Source organism: Callorhinchus milii, unplaced genomic scaffold, assembly GCF_018977255.1.
Source record: "Callorhinchus milii isolate IMCB2004 unplaced genomic scaffold, IMCB_Cmil_1.0 Scaffold11, whole genome shotgun sequence".
Taxonomy (NCBI): domain Eukaryota; kingdom Metazoa; phylum Chordata; class Chondrichthyes; order Chimaeriformes; family Callorhinchidae; genus Callorhinchus; species Callorhinchus milii.
The window spans coordinates 7,165,052-7,185,558 of NW_024704752.1; the positions used below are offsets into that span (position 1 = coordinate 7,165,052).

The following is a 20,507-nucleotide window of genomic DNA, read 5'->3' on the forward strand; positions in this document are numbered from 1 at the left end:
AACATCCTGCTTACATAATTCCAGAAAATATTAGGTGCAGATTGGCGAGAACCAAGGCTTGAAGACCCCAGAGTACATGTTGTACTAACAAACTAAAACTGCATTGAGAGCCCTGTCTGGCGAACTTCCTGCTCCTTGTTCAGCTAAGACCACCAAACAAGGGGATGGATTGCAAGGTTAACAGGAGCCAATTGGGAAGAATCTCTGGTTTCACTCTGCTCCTCTAAGTTCTGCTGACGAGGCAAGCTCGCTGGTCTGTCCTCAGCAGTGCCCTGGACTCCTGCAGATCCGCTTGGCCCAGGGACTGGGCTATCTGAACCACCACAGAGGATTGACTTGATTCTGACATTCTCCTACCAAACACATCACCTTGTAACCATTTAATCCCCATGGAGACTTAAATAATCCTTGCATTTAATATTGCGCGTTATCGCAGAATATACTGTAGAGTGAATTGACCGTATATTTTGTGGGCAAAACACAGCAGACAAATGAGCACAGCAGTGTCCCACAAACGGTCATGGATTAAGTGACAAAAATCTAAAAGACTGTGAACAAACTCAAAAGAATTTTGAGTCGGCTGAAGATTCTCAATTCCTTTATTTATTTTCAAGAGAGATACCTTCTGGCTCAATATTTTCGTGTGTTGACTGGTCGCCACTTACCACACATACACAGCTTCACAGTCCACAATACACAGAAATGATACTGTTTTTACAGAACTTAAAACATTAACAATTTTAATACTTAACGGCTTCAAATATATTTTATAAAAAAAATGGAATACACCTTTTACATAACTGTAGTTTATATGTTGGTAGAAATATATGAAGATAGATCCATGCTTTTATTTGAATTACTTTCGCATATAAATCTGGTTGGTTTGGTTTTCATTCCTTGTCTTGTTCCGTTTTCCTGCAGGGATTTTTCTTTGGGTCTGACGCCTGCTTCCTTGGAGATAAACATCAGCTTAATTCATGTTTGTGGCTGGGGAGTTTACTGTCCCATTACTTTGATGGATTACAATCGACAAACTGGAAAGGGAGCTGCTATCAATACATAAATGAGAGGGACAGTAAGGTGGGGATGCAGGAAGAATGAAATCAATTGGGCTGAAGGTCCTTCTTCATCCAAAACCTTGTGTGATTGTTTGACGTGTCTGACTGGAGGTGAGAGTCAGACTCAACACTCACAGCGGATCAGTCCCTTAGATCTTAATGCTACTACAGTACTTTAATGATGTGTAATCTTATAGCTTTTAAAAACGTTTGTTTTGATGCACTCATCTAATATGGCAAGCTAACCATCCAAGGGTTCATTTGTGTTTCATCCTCAATTAGTTTTTCCTCATTGGCTTATCTCTAATGACTCCCGTCTACAGACCAAACATTGCTGTTGCTGTTGAATGAATCGATGGGCCGGCTCTGCCCATTCAGCCATCGTCCGATGTTGCTGACTCCTGGTCTTCATCATCGGAGCTACTATTGTGGATCCTCCCATCGCTCTTCATGCTGTTGAAAGTCTTCTTGAAGGCCTCCATCATCGCGTGCGCGAGCTTTTTAGCCTCCAGCTTGCTCTTACACTCCACTGCATGGCAATCCATCTGGTAGGTCAGATCATCATTGATCTCCCTGTAAATCCAGGCAAAGATGTTGGCGCTGATGTTGTGATCTGCTGTGCAGTAGGCGATACGTGCCACCTGGAAGGTATCCATGTGGACGGTCGCCTCACCCTTGGCATCCAAATGGTGGAGCTGGACCTGGAAGGGACGTATCTCTAGAATGGCGTTGCCTGGCGATGTGTCTTCTGGAGTTAGTGTGGGCTTCTCCCACAGCTCAACCACAGACCGTTCAGTGCACCCCGACTTAAACTGGGTCCCTCTGGTTGCTATTTTTCCCAAGTATGTGACCTGTGTAAGAGAGAGAGAGAGGTATTAGCGTGGGCTTCTAGAATTACACATCACTGGCTCGATCAACGTTAGTTGATAAAGCACCTAACCACCAGGTAGAATAGCCAATTGAGAAACAACAGCAGCAACAAAATTACATTATCGGCGCATTCCATTCCATTCCAACAATCTATCTCTGGACTTTCCATGTGTAGATTGGATGCTCTTAAACATGGTGATGGGTTTCCGCATGTGTCAGACACCCTAATTCATCACAGGCACTGACTGCTGAATTGATGTTACAGATGGGTGTACAATCCAATTTTGAGGATTGTATTTATTTTTCAATCCTTTCGTTTGCCCTTTGCGCCTCACCCTTACTTGGCAAGTGCACAAGGAAGCAACCTGTCCCCAGTGCTCTGGCAGCTTAATTGGTCACTAGAAAACCATCAGTTCTAATTGACTTGCCCTAATTTTAAGGCTACACCGTCAGTTATGGTGTCTTTACCAGAGAAGCATTGTCCCCTATCTGATCCGTCAATTCCTGTCATTTTAATCACCTCAATCAAATCAATCCTTAAACTCCTCTGCTGTAAGGAACATAACCCCAGGCTCTTTGATATGTTGCAATACTTTAGGTACTCTATCAAACACCAAGGATTATTTTAGTTAACACCAGTGATTAATATTCAAACCTGCACTTTGCTTTTCTGAATGAAAGCATTTCCAGTACCTTCGCTGCACAGAGACAAACAATCTGAGCCGAGGACATTATGTGCTTAGGGTTTGCCTCATATTCCAAGAACCCTGATTCCCCAGCGATGCTGGGATGCTGAAGACGGGAGAAACTCCATGTTGGCAGCCTGGAGTTAGACTGTGGATTAAAGGCTGTGCTATTTGTCTTTGTCAAAGGTCTCAGAAGAATTGTTTCCACGTTTGGTTGCTACTGTTGGAGATTGGCTTGCCTACAGCCTGTTACTTAGCAGCAGAATGTCTTTTCCCTCCAATGTTCCAGAGAGCTCTAAAGAGATTATGTCATGGGACCTTTAACGTCCATATGAATAGGCAGGCGGGACCTTGATTTAGGGTCTCACCTCGCCTCTGATAACTCAGCATCTCCCCCAGCACTATCCTGGAGGATCAATTCAAATGTTCAAGACTGAGGATAGATGTTTTGTTAGGGCAGGGTATCATGGGATAATAATAATAATCCTTGCATTTGGTATAGCACTTTTCACGTCGGGAGGACGTCCCAAAGCGCTTCACAGAACACACTGTAAAGTGAATTGACTGTACATTTGTGGGCGAACACGGCAGCCAATTGCGCACAGCAATGTCCCACAAACAGCCGTGGATTGAAAATGACCAATTTATTATTGTTTTTGGTTTTGGAGGGATTATTATTAGGCTCTGTGTGGAGTAAGGAAACTTGCCCAAGGTTTCGCCCTGCCTGGTCTCTCGCTTGCAAAGCGAGTGCTTTAATCACTGAGCTACAGGACTACATGGAGCAAAGGCAGGTAAATGGAGTTGAGGTACAGATAAGCCATGATCTAATAGAATAGCAGAACAGTCTCGAGAGGCTGAATGACTTATTCCTGTTCCTATGATCCCAAAGTAAATGGTCTGTTGTGATCTGTTTAACGTCGCAGCATTCCCTCCCTTTTTCGCCTCTCTCTTTCGCTCTTTCTGGGACGCTGCCCTGCTTGAGGGGCGCTATATAAATGCAAGTTGTTGTTGAAGTTGTGGTTGTAATGTCCCTTCCGTTGATTTCCTTTCACTGAATGACTGAGCCAGGCCCAGAAGCACAGAAAGTCTGCAGTACAAACAGTGGGCAAACAGTAAACACCTTCAGTGTCAAGACTTCCCTGTTGTGTGGGGGTGCCCATCTTAGGTCCCATAACACAGGGGCTGCCTTAGTGAACAATGAAATGAAAAGCTCCTATGTTAGTGAGTGCCAGGCTCACCATAAGTAAAGCACCATGTGCGTCTGTACAAATATCTGCAGCAGTTAGGAGGCGGATCTTTTTCTCGTGCTAACGAAATTGGTGAAGTGTCTGGTAATGTGTGTTGTCATCTCACACAGTAACTTTTCCAGTGTTTCAGTTCAATGTGAACCTTGTTTCCCTCCAGCAAGGTTCCCTCCCTGTCTGTTTAAACTGACAGAACAGAACTGGCTTAAGCTTCATCCAGTGTCTGGGTAGTAACTGCACTGATGCCAGAGAATGTCCCAGCCTTTGTCAAGGAGAAAGTGAGAGCGACGAGGAGGGGGAGGCAAAGAGAGCAAGGGATAGAGTAAGGGCAAGAGAGACAAGGTGAGATTAAGAGAGACAGCGTGAGTGAGAGAGACAGAGCGGGAGAGACAGTCTGAGCAAGAGTTATGGAGAGAGAAAGCAAGAAAGAGAGAGGCAAAGAGGGAGGTGAAGGGAGAAAGAGAGATAATAAGAGTTACACAAACGCATATAAACACAGAAAGAAGGTATAAATCTGGGAATGTATAAACCCCTAAAGCTGTGAGCACCATGTCTGGAGTGAGTTACTTCCTGCTGTGTGATAAGCAGTTGCAGAGCTGTGGAGCTGTGATTGTAATGTAAATCTTGCCCAGATATAAACCCGTTGTCCTTTGTGTAAGAGCAGTAATCTCTGGTAGTCTCTTCAGGCATCAGACAAGGACACCCCCACCCAGCAGGGAAATCTTGTCACTGAAGGTGTTTACTGTTTGCCCACTGTGACATTCTCTCTCCCTGCATATGCTCCTTGCTGGTCTGAGACAGAACCTTGTCTCAAAGAAGGAACAGACAGCACAGCCAACCCAGCCCATCGGCAGAACTTGGAGGGGCTGTCCAGTCACTGGGAGCATGGAATCCTCTCACTCAGCTCCTGTTAACCCTGCAAGCCAAAGCCCTAACAGGTCGGGTGGTCCTCATTTTGGTTAAAGCCTCAGAGCAATAATAATTATAATAATAATCATCATCATTCACCCATTCTGTCCTGATCCCAACATCTGGCAGAGGCCACTGGATAGCCATTGGGATCCCAGGCTGATTTTCCCAGCTATTATCCAGGACCAGTAAGGCCATTCTATGTCCTCTCCCCCTCCCTCCCCTTCTTGACACTTAACTCAGTATTGAACCTGGGCTTTCGTTGCTCTGTATGGCTCAGTACAGCACTGGGTAATCTATTTTCATGACCTCTGGGGAGTAATTTGATATTTAAAACACAAAGGATAAGCTCTGCGAGTTGCTAATGACTAACACATGGCAGAGGTATCAAGCCTCTGACTGAAAGTTATTGAGTGAGCAGATGGAAATAGATATGGCCTCTACACTGGCATTCAATTGCACTTATCCATGAGGACAGAGATGACATACAGTATTAATTACAGCCATCTTTCTCCTATCAATGACTTTGAGCTCACAGTCTAGGTTGACACTGCTGGAGAAGCGCTGCATTGTTGGAGTGCATCATTTTTTGGATGAGATAATAATAATAATCATCGCATTTGATATAGCGCTTTTCACGTCTTCTCGACGTCTCAAAGCACTTCACAGAATAGACTGTAAAGTGAATTGAGTGTATATTTGTGGGCGAAATGTGGCAGCCAATTGCAGTATCCCACAAACAGTCGACCAATTTATCATTGTTTTTTTCCTTGAGGGATTATTATCAGATGTGTGGAGTAAGGAAACTTGCCCAACGTTTCACCCTGCCGGGAATCGAACCCAGGTCTCTCTCTTGCAAAGCGAGTGCTCTAACCACTGAATTAAAGCAGTCTGAGATGCTGCCCTGCCTGAAATGCACTGTATAAACACAAGTTGTTATTGTTAAATCGAGGTCCCCATCTACCGGTTCAGATGGACGTTAAAGATCCCACGGCAGGATTTGAACAAGGAGTTTTTCCCAGAGTCCTGGCCACTGCTTATCCAGATGATAATAATAATAATCCTTGCATTTTTTTTAAGGAATTATTACCCCAGGAAAAGTGATCCGCCCATCGACTAACAACCGGGTTCCTACTTACTGCTAGGTAAACGGAGGCGTGTGGAGTAAGAAAACTTGCCCAATATTTTGCCTTGCCAGAAAACAACCGAGGTCTCTCAATTGCGAGGCGAGTGCTCTAACGACTGAGCTACAGGACTCCAGATGATTTAAAGCAACTAAGATCTTGCACTGAAAAAGAACCGAGTGAAACCAGGTGCACAAAAGATTGTCTGGGCATTCTTGAGGGGTCTGTGCTCAAATGTAACACAGACTGAGGAGTAAAATGCCCCTTTGCTAGGCTGACTGTGCGGATCTAACAATAAGCCATTTTGGGTCATCTCCTCCCAGCTACCACTTGGCCCCGATCCACTGAGCAGAAGAACTAAGCTTTGCTCGGGACAAGTTGGTAGGAAACTGCCAATTGCACTGAAAATGGAAACGTTAACAGTGGAGAGGTCAGGAGACCTCATCACATTGAACCACCTCGAACGTCACAAGCAATAGGGGCAGCGAAGGGCACATCTGTTCATCAGCATCAACATCCCTTCCCTTCGCGACTAAAACAAATGAATAATAATCCTCGCATTTGATGTAGTGGCTTTCACGTCAGGAGGATGTCTCGCTCAATATATTCAGACTACACTGTAAAGCGGAGTGACTATATATAATGTGCCACAAAGCACACTGATTCAAAGCAGGCAACTCTCCCACAGTTAAAATATGTTTGTGAATTTCTGAAGCAGATGGGAGCAATATTTCCCATCCAAACAGGCTGGTATTCATTCAGAAATCCTTCAGGGAATTGGATTGTGCAACCTATTGCAACACCACTCTTTCGCTTCTAGATCTTGAATTGAAATGCAGTTTAGACTGGAGAAAGCCGGGTAACACTAACTCTCTTTGACAGATGGTAAGCGTCCCTGATTGAAATGAACTCAACACGTCTCCACTGTATTCCCTGTGGACCTCAGGCACAGGACTGAAGTATGTGCAGATATCTTACATTCCTTCAGAGCCTCGCTTTGGCTAGTGCTTGGACTTTCAGACGCTCTTATGTTCTGAAAATATGGGAAACAAACACACTTGTAGATCGCTGATTTGAATGGTTGTATATTGTAGGGGCAACAGAGAATTGCTGTTGTTGAGCAATCTTTGATGTCAAAAGGGGCTCAATATGTCACATATAGTTCTGTCCACAAAATACAGTCAATCCACTTTACAGTATATTCTGTGAAGAACTTTGAGACATCTCAATGACATGATAAGGCACTATATCCAATGCAAGGACTATTAATATTATTATTGTTTGTTGCCTTCTTGTGGAGTTTTAGACAGCTTCAGGTTCCTGCGAAAGTCCTGGCTCAGTGTCAAGTTACATTCTAAATCTGGCTCAGTGTCAGTCATAATGAGCCTGTCAGTATCAGTCAGTCTCAACCATCAGTCACAGTGTTTCTCACCTATCACTCTTTGCACACTATATCCCACGGCAATCTGGATGGAAAAGTATTGGTGCATCTCAAGGCGTTCAATAAAAAGCTGTTTTGAAGTGCAGGGCAGACTGTTCTCTTGGCAAACACGATAGTTAATATGACAATGATGTGTTCCAGTAAGTACTTTAAAAGCTTTGACCAGTGCAGGTGGCATACTCTCTTATCTTGATTTTGTTTGCTTTAAATTGTATAATTTCACAATGGCTCTGTGAATGCAGTCCACGAAGAGACTTCAGATATCATGCTAAATGCTGCCCAAAAACTTCCCCAGGTAACATTGGTTAATTTACTCCACGGCTGTTCGTGGGATATTGTGCTATGTAAGTTGGCTGCTGCTTTCGCTTACAAAACACACTCCACTTTACAATAGTCATGGATTGCATTTGCTGTTGTGCCCTATCAACATCGAGAGGTATTAAAATGTTTCACAGGATATATCGTAAAGTGAACTGACTGTATTTTGTTCATGTAACTTTTTTGGCATGCGCTTTGAGATGTGTATAATTATCTCTTGCTAATTTAAAGTGAACGGGGAAAAACAAGGGCAATGATGAAATAAAATCTGCATTCAGTGCAGCGTTAGCGTTAGTTTGAATTAGATATGTGTGTTTGCGAGCTTTGATACCATACATGGTAATGAGACGAAATGGCTTCACTTGAATTCATCAAAGTGCATCTTAAATTGGCTCCTTTGTACTAGCTGGTTAGGGCTTAATGCCCTAGCTCACCATAGTTATCCTACCTCTTCTGACGTGCTTCTACCAGGAGCTAGAAAGGATCGGAGCTGAACACCAGCACAGTGTCAAATGCAACAACTGTTTTCTTGTGGGCAAACATGACAGCTATGTTGTGCTGCACAGTTAAAGTCTTAAAAAGCAACACAGGGTGAATGGCCCAATTTTATCTGGCCGAACTTTTGGCCGAACAACTCCCTTTTCTAAATTGCTGGGTGTACAACCAATTCTCCTCTAATCGTGTTAAAGTGAAGGACAGTCCAGGGTACCACCCAAGAATTTTTTTTGAAAAAAAACGTTAAGAAGCTGGCTTTGCATTGGCGGCAGTCATTCCGCAACCATTCAGTTCTTAACCCACCTCCCGCAAGCTCCAAATCCAAGGATTTCCCAATCCAGACTTAGTGTTGTTTACCAGTACTTGGAAACAAGCTTAAATCTTATTAACAAAAATTATACTCAAAACATCTTTCATGTCAGAAGATGTCTCAAAGTGCTTCATGGGATACACTGTAAAACGTAGTAACTATGCATTTTGTAGGTGAACTTGGCATTCCAACTTTCACACAACGCCCCACAAACAGCCATGAAGTGAATGACCAATTCCTTATTTGGGGGGATTGTTGGTCAGGACACTGGAAGAAACTCGCTTCTCTGTTTGGATAGTGCCAATGTTCCACCTGAACAGGCAGGTGGCACCTCAGTTTAATGTCTCATCTGAAGGATGGCACCTCCGACAATGTAATTTCCCCCAGCACTACACTAATGTGTCAGGCTGCACGATGTGATTCCAAGTCTCAACTTGAGCCAACAACTTTGTGAGACTTGAACCTATAACCTTCTGACTCCAAAGCGTTTACTCCAGGCTGACACACAAGGTCTCCACATCCCAATGTATGACTGGAACCAACAAGCTTCTGACACAGAGGTAAGAGCGCTACCAACTGAGCCAGGCTGTCACTTAGCTGTAATCTCTTCCAATTACATGACATGCAATAAGCATCAGTCTTGGCATTCATTTTCCTAAATCCTTTAGTGTGGGTATCCAGCTTTGACCCTGGAGAATGCCCTTGGTATTGCCGTACCCGAGTCGCAAGCCTGCCTCAAGTCTAATATATCTTTTGACAACAGCCCAATATTCCCTGAACTGTCGCTGTGAATAACCGACTGTAGTTACAACATTATTAATGCATCTCTGTGGAACTCTTAGTTGAACAAACCCTTTTGGATAAGCTCTAGTTGAAAGCACGATGGTCTCTGATTCTCAATTCCTCTCTAAGCCGCTCCGCACCTCCCCAGAGACACATCTGGAATACAAATTGGCACCGTCAGTACGTGAGCCTCCAGCCCCATGACAAACCCATTATAAAATCCACGTTCAAAGCCTCCAAGTATCTGCCTTCAGACACTGTACATATGTTAGCCTCACTGAAAGGAGACAGCTGATCTTACTCAGAGCTCACTGACATGCTCTGCACCAGATGTAAAGATTCTTGGCTGACGTTAGCTGAGATTCCTCATTCTGATTACATACTGTAGATGACTGGCTACCTCTGAACACAGACTCTTCCAGGCACTATATCCTCTATAACCCAGACTGGTTATGCACTCTGTCAATTCTGCAGGGCATTGTAGGGCTACAGAAGGTGCTCAAGTTCAGTCTTCATGTGGTAGCCGGTCTTCAGCAGTTGGTGATGAGAATTAGTTATCGAATAAGTATCTCAAGATGTTCTAAAATTTCACATGGCAAAAATCCTAAGGCAAAGACTATGACACGCAGTTTGTTAGGAGCTCTGCGGTCTGGTGGCACTTGGACACTTCTTTTACACCTAGTTTCTCTCAAAAGGCAAAATACTGCAGGTGCTGGAAATCAGAAATAAAAACAGAAGTCGCTGGGAACACTCAGTAGGTCAAGCAGCATCTATGGACAGAGGAAAGTGAGTTAACATTTCAGGTCAATGACCTTTCATCAGAACTTCACTTCATAGTAATTCCTGTGAAGCGCTTAGAGATGTCTCAACGACGTGATAGGGGGTATACATACCAAATGCAAGGATCATGGTTATCATTATTACATACCCAGAAACAGCTACATACCCTTCACAGCTGTATATCTCCGACTCTCAGACAAGAGTGGTCTGAACTGAAACACACTGACAATGTGCAAACCTTCAGTTCGTTTAACTCAAAGTCACAGCTAAAAGGCATTTCACTCACATCCGAAAGCATGCGAAATATACATGACCCTGCTTGAAACTCATGTACACTTAGTGTAATCTCATTGTCCAGCCCTGTATAATTTGGTACACAAATAAGAAGCTCACGACATTATAGCTGTAGATTGAGAAGGGAATGAAGAGGAGATACAATAAGGGGGCCCTCACCCTCATTCAGCCTGTGACCCACAGTAACCACTTGGCGTTTACGGTACATGGATGTGATGAGCAGACACTGTGAAATAGCTTGCAATACGGTCACAGGACAGAGCCACAGCCAAATATTACTGTGTAACATTCGATTAATCTTTCACAGAGACCACAAAAATCTCAAGTCCCACAAAGTGCAGCCATCTGTAACAGATGGTTAGAATTTACTGAAGGATTCCTGCGACGTGATCTCAGCGAGAGAGCACATCACACGGTTGTTTTAAAGACATGGAAGGAAATGGGGGGAAAATTGCTTATTTTCACATATACTCTTGGAGGTCAATGTAAAGGATTGTAACATAAAAGCCTTCAGCTTGGTTGGAGAGCTAGCCTCACATACTAACTAACTCCAGCTACTTCCCAGGCCCCAAAGCTTTTCCCAGCATCTATCAGAATTTTTTTGCACAAGGACGCTGTTCAGACCATCACCATTGTTGCCGTTGTTCTAAATTAAGAATTTTTTTTACCCTATCCAGCTTTCACCAAAACCTTAAGCAAGCATTTTTTTGATCAGTCGCTTATCCAGTTCACTCTTCGATTGATCCAACCTCAAAGGCACTAGTAATGATGAATATAAGACCCTTACGGCACTCTAATTTCACTCAGACATCACTTTTCTATCTTAATCCAGTCTTCGATGCTGTGGAGACTTGCCATGTTGGGTCTGTGCTCTCCATCCTTTGACCTCTTACCTGCGAGGAGCAAGGAAAGCTTCTTCCACTGAGTCAAAGTCCAAAAATCAAAGTTGTTCTACTCTCCCTCAATCCCTCTGCCTTTCCGCCTCCTTCCCCATCTTCAGGTCGTGCCTGAAGAGTTTCCTATTCGACTGTGCTTATGGTCACCTCCCACCAGCTCGGCCTCAGGCTCAGCCAGAGACTTGTACGCTCGTCCTAGTTGAAGGAGATTGAGCTATAAATATTCTCCCTCAGCTACAAGCCACAATCCCCAAGCTGCATTTTAATCTTGTGTGCAGGGGAGGAACGTTAAATTTACAATGTCTGGCCACAAAAGACATTTAAACGTGGAATTCATTTGCTGTGTTTTCTGACCCACTTTTCACTCAATTCTTGGCGACGCTGGTTGTCGTCTGGTCTGTGCTCAGAGTTCTCGGTCTGGAGCTCCTCCACTCAGCAAAATCCAAGTGAAAATACAGATGTGCAGAAACGAGGATGGGATAGCAGGAGATCATCGGACAACATATTGTTCAGTACCAACCCCCACAATCACACCCCTCAAAAATTGACAGAATTTTGAGGCTTGAGAATGGCACCTTTAACGCCCTCTGAAAAGTCACTCAGCTGTAAGAAACCTGCTGCAAAGACGGACAACGACTCCTGGATTTCCCTACCCAACGCCACGGTGGGAGCTTCATTGACACAAGGAAGGAAGTTTCTCCAGGAGTTTTAGCCAACAATGCCCCCCCCACTCTCCCCCAAACATTGGGTTGTTCTGCTGCATCGTGTGCCAGCCTAGCTCAGTGGTAGCATTCTCGCCTCTGAGTCACAAGGTTGTGGGTTCACATCCCACATCGGGACTTGAAATCACATAGTCTAAGATGTTACTCTAGTGCAAAGCTGAGGGTGTGTTGGATTGTCGGAGGTGCCGTCCTTCAGAAGAGATTTTAAACCAAGGTCTCATATGCCTGATCAGGAGGATGGTAAAGATCCCATGGCACTATTTGAAAAGAGAAGGCAGCTTCTCTCTCCCGGTGTCCTGGCCAACAATCCCCCAAATAAAATTGGTCATTTACTCCATGGCATTTTAATGAGACACTGCTGTGCACAAGAGGCTGCCATGTTTTGCCCACAAAACAAGTAAAGTCGATCCACTTTATTGTGAATATCCTGTGAAGAGCTTTGAGACTTCTTAAATTGCTTTATCAAATGCAAGGATTAAATAAAACGAGTCATTCACTTCATGGATGTTTGTGGGACATTGCTCTGCATAATTCGGCTGCTGCATTCATCCACGACATACACTTTACAGTAAATCCTGTGAAGCGCATTGAGTGAATCTCCTGCTGTGACACTGTATCAAATGTAAGAATGATAATTCTTGTCGTTGTAGTGTACATTCAGAGACCAGATGAGTGGTGAAGAGAGGGAGAGATGTACGTACGGTGGCAGTACTCTACAGGTAGAGAGCTAGCCTCGTGTATTAACTCTGCCCACTCTCAGAGGAGCGGAGAAAACGCAAACTCACTCACCAAATACAGTAAGCTTACGATCTCAATAAGGCTCCTTTACTTGTGGCAACTGAGGGATTTACATGAAATGCTTGACATTCCTGTCTGCTGGCCGGACTTCACTGCTACCTTAGACTTTGTGTGTCCACAACGCTTCTTAACACATGCCAGAAATAGCAGACACCCGTGGCCAGCGACGAGATCTGAGAAAAAGGCAACGTTGTCTGTTTAAAGTTAATTAGACACACACCGTTTACAAGGGCAGTCTAGAGACACGGCTTAGACACGCTCAGGGCTGACTGCAAACACAGAGGTGCTGTGGAAAGGTTCAGATGCTCAACTGACACTTTCCACCATGGCTCAGACATGCAATGGGGGTGGGGGGGGGGGCGAGGTAGTGTTGCTCTTTGAGCTCCAGCCAAAGACTGGTCCTATTCCCTCACTCCCATCCCAACATCCCACCATTTCCTCACTGCCATTCACAGCTTGATGGGTTCAATGCTTTTCCTTGTTGAGCCAGCCTGGCTCATTTGGGATGTGCTTGCCTCTGAATCAGAAGGTTGCAGTTTCTAGCCCTATGTTGTGAGTTGAGCTCATAGTGTATTCCAGCGGTGACCAATGTTTTTGGTCAACCAACAAACTACATTTCCTTGAATGACTATTTCTTGATCTGTGCAAAAAAAAGGAAAATGCTACAAGTGAGCCAGACTGATGCACGAGTCTGCGCTGACTTCAATTGGGGAAGTGTGAGGAATGCTATAACTGGTCCCAGCCATGGCGGTAATCCATTAACAGCTCTGTTGCAACAGTCGTCTAGAAATGGAAATGTCCTCTGGCCAATAGAGGGCAACCTTATCAGCTGCTTAACAAATGAGTTCAAGCTTAACGGCGGAGAAACTCCTCACACACATCATCCTCGTGTCTAGACGGGAGGAAACAGAATGAAAAGTTCTGCCCGATAGTGGCGGAGGCACTCACTGCAGATAAGTTAACAAGCAGTAGCTAACTCCAAGTGATTTATGATCTTATTTCTTCAGATGCTTCAACTCATGAGGAAAGCCTGGATTGCCAGAGTTAAACCACGCTCAACATTCCTCACCACATCCCATGGGCCTGCTGTAGAGAACAACACTTTAGATCTGCAGAGTTCTGCATTTACTAAAGACCAATTCTTTATAACCAGATACTGTAGCACTGAAACCAGAAACCCCTCTATTTGTCTGGATCTGCTAACCTGCACAGTCATCTTCTATCAAGTATCCACCCCACACCTCTCTGATCTCCTGTTCACCGGGGGGTAGAGCCCAGATTCTGTCTGTGTGGTCATTGTAGGTACAACTGCTATCATACCAGTCATAACTGACCACAGCACTGCACAGCCGGAACATTGCTTCTGAGTAAATGAATACCTGATCCATGGAATGACTCGTACAGTTCTTGGAAAAACGTCATTCCCATTGACCCCAGTGAATAACAACTACAAATTACATTTGTATAGCGCGTTTCACGTCGGAGGACGTCCCAAGGCACTGGACAGTGAAGGGTTTGCAGCCACACTGGGGGATGGGATCAAGAGGGGTGGATGACAGGGAGGGTATGGGTATGAGGGTGCCTGAAGGCGCGGTCGAAGAGGAAGATCTTGAGACTGGCCTTGAAGGAGGTAAAGGAGGGGTCGAAGTGGAGGGGAAGTGAGTCCAGCCTCTCTGGACCCACACTCTGGAACATGTGAACCCACGGTCCCTTCGTCTCGCTTCCTCCCTTGCCTCCTTCAAGGCCGGTCTCAAGACCCTGCTCTTCAATCGTGCCTTTGGTCGTCCTCCGACCTCTCTGCCTTCTCTCACCCCTACACCACCTCTCCCCCATGCTCAGGCCCCGACATCTGACTAGCACTTTGTGACGTCCTCCCGATGTGAAAGGCGCTCTATAAATATCCTTTTATTTTTGCTGTTGTTAGCGCGTTCTGGCAGTCTGCTGCTCGGCTGCTTTGCTCATGGTTTCTTACTGGTGGTGCTGCATCGCTGACCAGTGGCTAAATGGGCCGTGGTAAGCCAGCTGATCGATTTACATCCTTCACTCTGGAACCTGTGCCAAATCCAGTGCAGACGCACAATTTCCTGAGCAAAAGGTTGTGCATTTCTCCTTGTGTGCATGCATGGACCACACTCCACGGCCACTTTGCTTTTCCCTTCGTCACACAGCAGACATTTTGACTCTGTGCTGGAACTGAAATGATCCACTGCAGACTTTGCCATCTGGCCCAGATCCCTTCCTCCTTCCCAGTTCCTCTTCCTACACAGTGTAGCCCAGCGCCAGAAGGTTGCAGTCATTACACAGGCATCTGCAGGAGGGAGATTTCAGAGTCTAACCAGGGGCTCTCACACAGTACCTGAAGTTTATTAAAAAATACAAGTCGACTGTGGCCTGGCAATTAATAGGAGGTCCATCGATTTCCAAATCCCTTTAAAGAGGTTCAGCCAGACCAATTCAAAGCGACATCAGGCAGACAGTCAGAGTGTGTTACGGGAGCTGAGCTCACTGAACCGTGAGTAATAGGCTGCTCTGTTCAGGTCAGCAGTTTTACAACCACTGTGTCTCGCTGCAGTGGGCTACCGATAGGCTGAAAATATTCATGCATACTGTTTTTAATACTACCCGTCCCAGAATTAAAGTTGACATTCTAAACCCTGACCTGACCTCCCTTCCCCCTGACATATACCACACAGGGATATAAACAGCGGATACACACAAAACCTCCCGCCCCACCACATCGCCCACACACATTGTCCTATTGGATCGGTCACATGACTTAACTAATAGTGAATTTTGGCACCTTCGGGTTTATAATAACAATCCTTGCATTTGATACAGCGCAATATGACATCGTCAAGACATCTCAAAGCGTTTCGCAGAATATACTGTAAAATGGTGTGACTGTTATTGGACAAGAGACAATCTCCCAATCCTACAATATTCCCTTTTGTGGAAAAGTCTTCTCATCCTTCCACTTGCTGCTTTTCCCTTTCTCACTCTCTGCCCGGGGAGGGGGTGGGAAGGCAGTTTTGAGCACAGGAATACGTGATGGGTCTCAGCTTATTATGTCTAGTCTGTATTTACTGGTGTTGCACTTTGACAACCTGAATTGGCTGGTAAACACGTCATCGTGTGAAACGTTCAGGTCTTAAAAGAAAAGGAGCTTTCAATCAGGGATTGAATGGGGGAAGTGGTTTGGACACAGCTGCCACCTTCACAGGCTTCCAGTGTCTGCGCTGGGCGGAAAAAAAAACAGCTACTCCTGTAAACACCATCAGGGCTAGACACACCACACAAAATGGTCTTCACACAGCGAAACTCAAACCCTAGGAGAACAGTAAGTACTTTTACAGGGAACGTGCAAATCACCAGGAAATATAAAGTACACCCCCCTCCCCTTATAACATCTGCTAACAGGGGCCAAGGAAAGGAGACATTTTTGCTCCCAGCTTACAGGAAGCCTGGATGTAAAGATCATATCTTTTACTGTTAGTTTTAATTTGAGCAATAATAATAATTATAATCCTTGCATTTGATATAGATCTTACAACACTGAAACATGTCAAAGCACTTAATAGGCAACTGCTATCAAGTGTAGTGACTGTTTTTTTTGTAGGCAATTGTGGAGGCTAATCTGCGTAAGGCAACACCCATAGACATCCATGAAGTGAATGATCGATTCTTATTTGGGGAATTGTTGGCCAGGACACGGGGTGATATTCCGTTCTCTTTTCGAGATCTTTCATGTCCACCTGAACAGGCAAATAGAACATTGGTTTAACATCTGAACTGAAGGATGACACTTCTGACAGCACAGAGCTCCCCCAGCGTCGCACTGCAGTGCCTGTCTGGACCCAAAGCACATAATGTACAAATCTATCCACACAATTACAGTGAACTCCTGATAAGTCGACCCTGACTTACTTGTCACTACTGCTTAAGTCATCATGCTGTCAATATCCGTGCCGCATTTATTTATGTACTTATACATATGGCTAACCCGGCACTCCTGATAATTCATCACTGAGCCCTTTTCCCTTGAAGTGACGAATTATCAGGAGTTTACTGTATTTCCACTTTCCCACTGATTTCGTCCCCTCACCTCCTGTAAAAAGCCTATGACTCATATTCTTAGGACTCGTGGAGTCCAGTGGCGTCCATTGGTTGGAGCACTCACTTCGCAAGTGAGAGAACACGGTTTTGATTCCCAGGCATGGCGAAACTTTAGGCAAATTTCCTTACTCCGCATGCCTTGTTTACCCAGCAGTAAGTAGAAACCCGGTTGTTAGTCGATTGGCGGATGGCTTTTCTGGGGGTAAAAATCCCTTGAAAAAACAAACAAAAAATAATTTGGTCACTCAATCCACGACTGTTTGTGAGACACTGCTGTGCGCAATTGGCTGCCGCGTTTCGCCCACAAAATATACAGTCAATCCACTTTACAATATATTCTGTGAGGCGCTTTGAGGGGTCTCAACCTTGTGATAAGGCGTGATATCAAATGCAAGGATTATTATTATTAAATGTGAGCCTCAGCTGTGAGCATCGGCAGGACACTGCGGGAGAAAGGTGGGGAGGAGGGGAAAGCTGCATAGCTCAGCTACAACTCATGAGATAAATGTTCTTGGTTACCTAGGGAGTCCTGCACCCAATTACACACAAACCTAAGTTACTTGAAATCACGCATTTCGCTGTCAGCACGCAATTAGGAAGCAGCTAATGGATTACAGATAAACATCCTTCCGATGCCTGATTTTCTGGTTGATTGCCAAACATTGTTTAATTAAAGTTGAGGTACAGGTCATCAATGATCTACTATCTTAGATCAACCCCCAGCTGTCCTTCCTCCCCCACATCCAGACCCCGACCAGGACCACCTTCTTCCACCTCTGCCACATTGCCCGCCTCCAACCCCACCTTACTCCAAATGCAGCCGAAACTCTCGTGCATGAGTTTGTCACTTCCCGCCTGGATGACTCAAATGCACTCATCGCCGGTCTCCCCAGCTTCACGATTCAAAAGATCCAGCTCATTCAGAACTCTGCCACCCGCATACTGACCCGGACCAAACTCCGTATCCACATCTATCTCACCAATTCTGACCAGGCTCCACTGGCTCCCCATCACCGAACGGATCAGCTTCAAGATCCTCACACTCGGGTTCAAATCCATTCATTCACTCCCTGGCACCTCCCCACGCTTTCAGTGACTACGCCCAGAAACTCTAGAATACTCTCCCTCAATCCGTCCGCCTTGTTCCCTCTCTCCCCTTTTTCAAGTCCCACCTGAAAAACTTCTTCTTCGACCATGCTTATGGCCACCTTCGCCCCACCAGCTCAGAGTCAGGCTCCACCACTGATAAGTGCTCTGAGACGGTACCCTGCATGGAGTGCGCTTTGTAAGTGCAAGTTGTTGTTGTAATAAAATGGCAGAACAGGCTCGAGGGGCTGAATGGCTTTCTCCTGTTCCGATGTTCCTATGAACACAAGCCTGGAATACAGGCTAGGAATCACAGCCCCCTCTTCAAGGCAGCTGAACCAACCTCAGTGACCATCAAATAGTTTACTCAGGGCTGCTGCAGTGACCTTGTAATTAAGTTCAGCTTCAGTGTGTGTGTCTGTGTGTGGTCAGACATCTGTCCTTAAGCAAAACCCAGAGTGGGGTCAAGGATCATAATGTTCACTGAGGTTAAAAGGGGGGGGCGACAGAGAAAACGAGATAAGACAAGATGTAATAGTTAGGCAACGCCAAGTTTGGGTTATAAAAGCATGAAGATTGAAGGAGGAAGGGAGTATAACACAACAGTACTTTTTTGGGAGTGGTCAGCAAGGTGTTTGACACATGCGGAAACTCATCACCCTGTTAAAGAGAATTCAAACCAGACTGAGAATTCTACCCTTCCAAGCTCAGCCGATGAACCAGGCTGGCTGTGCTGTGCCCTGGAGTACTGTGGACCCGCCTGGCTCAGGAACCCGACTACAGAAAGCTGTCTCGATTCTAATCCTCGTTACCAAACATATCACCTTGGAGCCAGTATATTGTATATACAAATTCAGATTCAGGCAATATAATAATAATATAATCCCTGCATTTGACATTGCCCCTTTAATTCAGGAGGATGTCTCAAAACACTTCACATGATATACTCTAAAGTGTAGTGACTGTGTAGTTTGTTGGCGAATTGCGTTATAAGGATAATATCTGTTTATACAGTTCTAAGTTGCCAGGAGGCTCACAATGGCAATTTCAGGACAGACATCTCAAACCAACTGTTCAAATCCCATTTCCCTGCTCTTTTCCCCACCCCATCATGTCTGTGCTCATGCTCACTCCCCCAGTGGAGTTCTCCTCTCTAATCTTTACTTATGTGTCCAGGAAAAGTTGGTTGAGTCCAACTTTCATTTAAGGTACAGCTTCATGCTGTACTGGGAAGATGATAGGGAAGGATGAGATCAAAGGGGCTTCTTAATCCGAACTGCTCTTGTGAGGTGTGGTCTGCGGCAGAAGTGAGCTGGATGATGAATGCTGTAGGATTCTGTGATTCTGTTCTATAATTCAGGAGTCTCTGGGGCTTGAGAAATGCATCTGTGATAAGCAATGGACCCATGGAGTGGACTGAAATTGTGCAGCACCAGATCTTACCACTAAGCAGAGCTCTATTTACACAAATACCCAAAGGTCTTTATGCAAAAGAATGCATCTTAACAGTATCAGATGCAATCAATGGAAAATGCTAATCAATGCATTTTGATGCTGACGATTGCTTGGTTAGCATTTACACACACACATTTTCAATCCCTATCGTTACTCGAGTGCATCTAACCGCGTTAGCTTTCAGGCTCTTTAACTGTAAAAGACAAAGCGTGTGGGACTAATGAGTCTGCCTCCAGTGTGCTGCTTTATGGCTCGCTGCACTTCTTATTCATTTTATATTCATTGGCAATTAAGCCACCAGCCTGCTGCTTTGCTGCGTTGCCTCACAGATCATGCAATCGACCAGCTGCCAGATTGCAGAGGGAAAGGACTAACAATTTGACAATATGATGTAGGGGTGGCTTAGATGATAGAGAGGTGAAAAAAAAGTACAGTGTGCGATGTGATCATTCACATTGGTAATCCTTTTAAATTCCAATGAAGATGGGATTCCCAAGATCGGGATTTACAGTATCAAAGATTGGTCAGCAAAATGGACAAAATATCTGACTTTTTGGAGAAAAAAAACTTTTGAATGAAGAGTGTGTGTGTGTGTGTCTGTGTGGGCCGGTGGTGTTGGAAAAAAATGTTAAACAGAAACATTTCTAAGAGCAGAATGCGATAATTATCCCATCACATATTGTATTTTTCACCCTTTAGAAGCACTAGATTTTATAACAGACCATTTGGACTATCAAGCTTGTGCTGGGTTTTTTCTCTCTGTGAACCACCTGATCTAATTCACTCTCTCACACGCTCGCTCTCCTCATACCCCATAACATTCCTCTTTCCTTTCTGATTCCCTCTTAAAAGAAATGAAGGACTTTTCCTCAATAATAATTTGTATAATAATCCTTACATTTGAAATCACCTCGTTGCGATGTCTCAAAGTACTTCACAGAATATACTGTATATTTTGTGGGCGAACTGCAGCAACCAATTGCATACAGCAGTGTCCCACAAACAGTTATGGATTGAGTCACATTTAATTACCCCCAGAAAGTGATCCGGCAATCGATTAACAACCGGGTTCCTACTTACTGCTAGGTAAACAGAGGCGTAAGGAAGGATTTCACACTGCCCGGG

General features: G+C 44.8%; 1 protein-coding gene across 1 annotated transcript in view; it reads right to left on the reverse strand.

The window, feature by feature from the left end:
- Positions 1-576: 576 nt before the first annotated feature.
- The window catches only part of pid1 (phosphotyrosine interaction domain containing 1), a 40,081-nt gene continuing 20,150 nt past the window's right edge, over positions 577-20,507 (reverse strand). Inside the window, exon 3 of the mRNA XM_007893959.2 lies at positions 577-1,909. Coding sequence (XP_007892150.1) covers positions 1,433-1,909 — 477 coding nt within the window. The 3' untranslated portion in view covers positions 577-1,432. The remainder of the gene's footprint in view (positions 1,910-20,507) is intronic.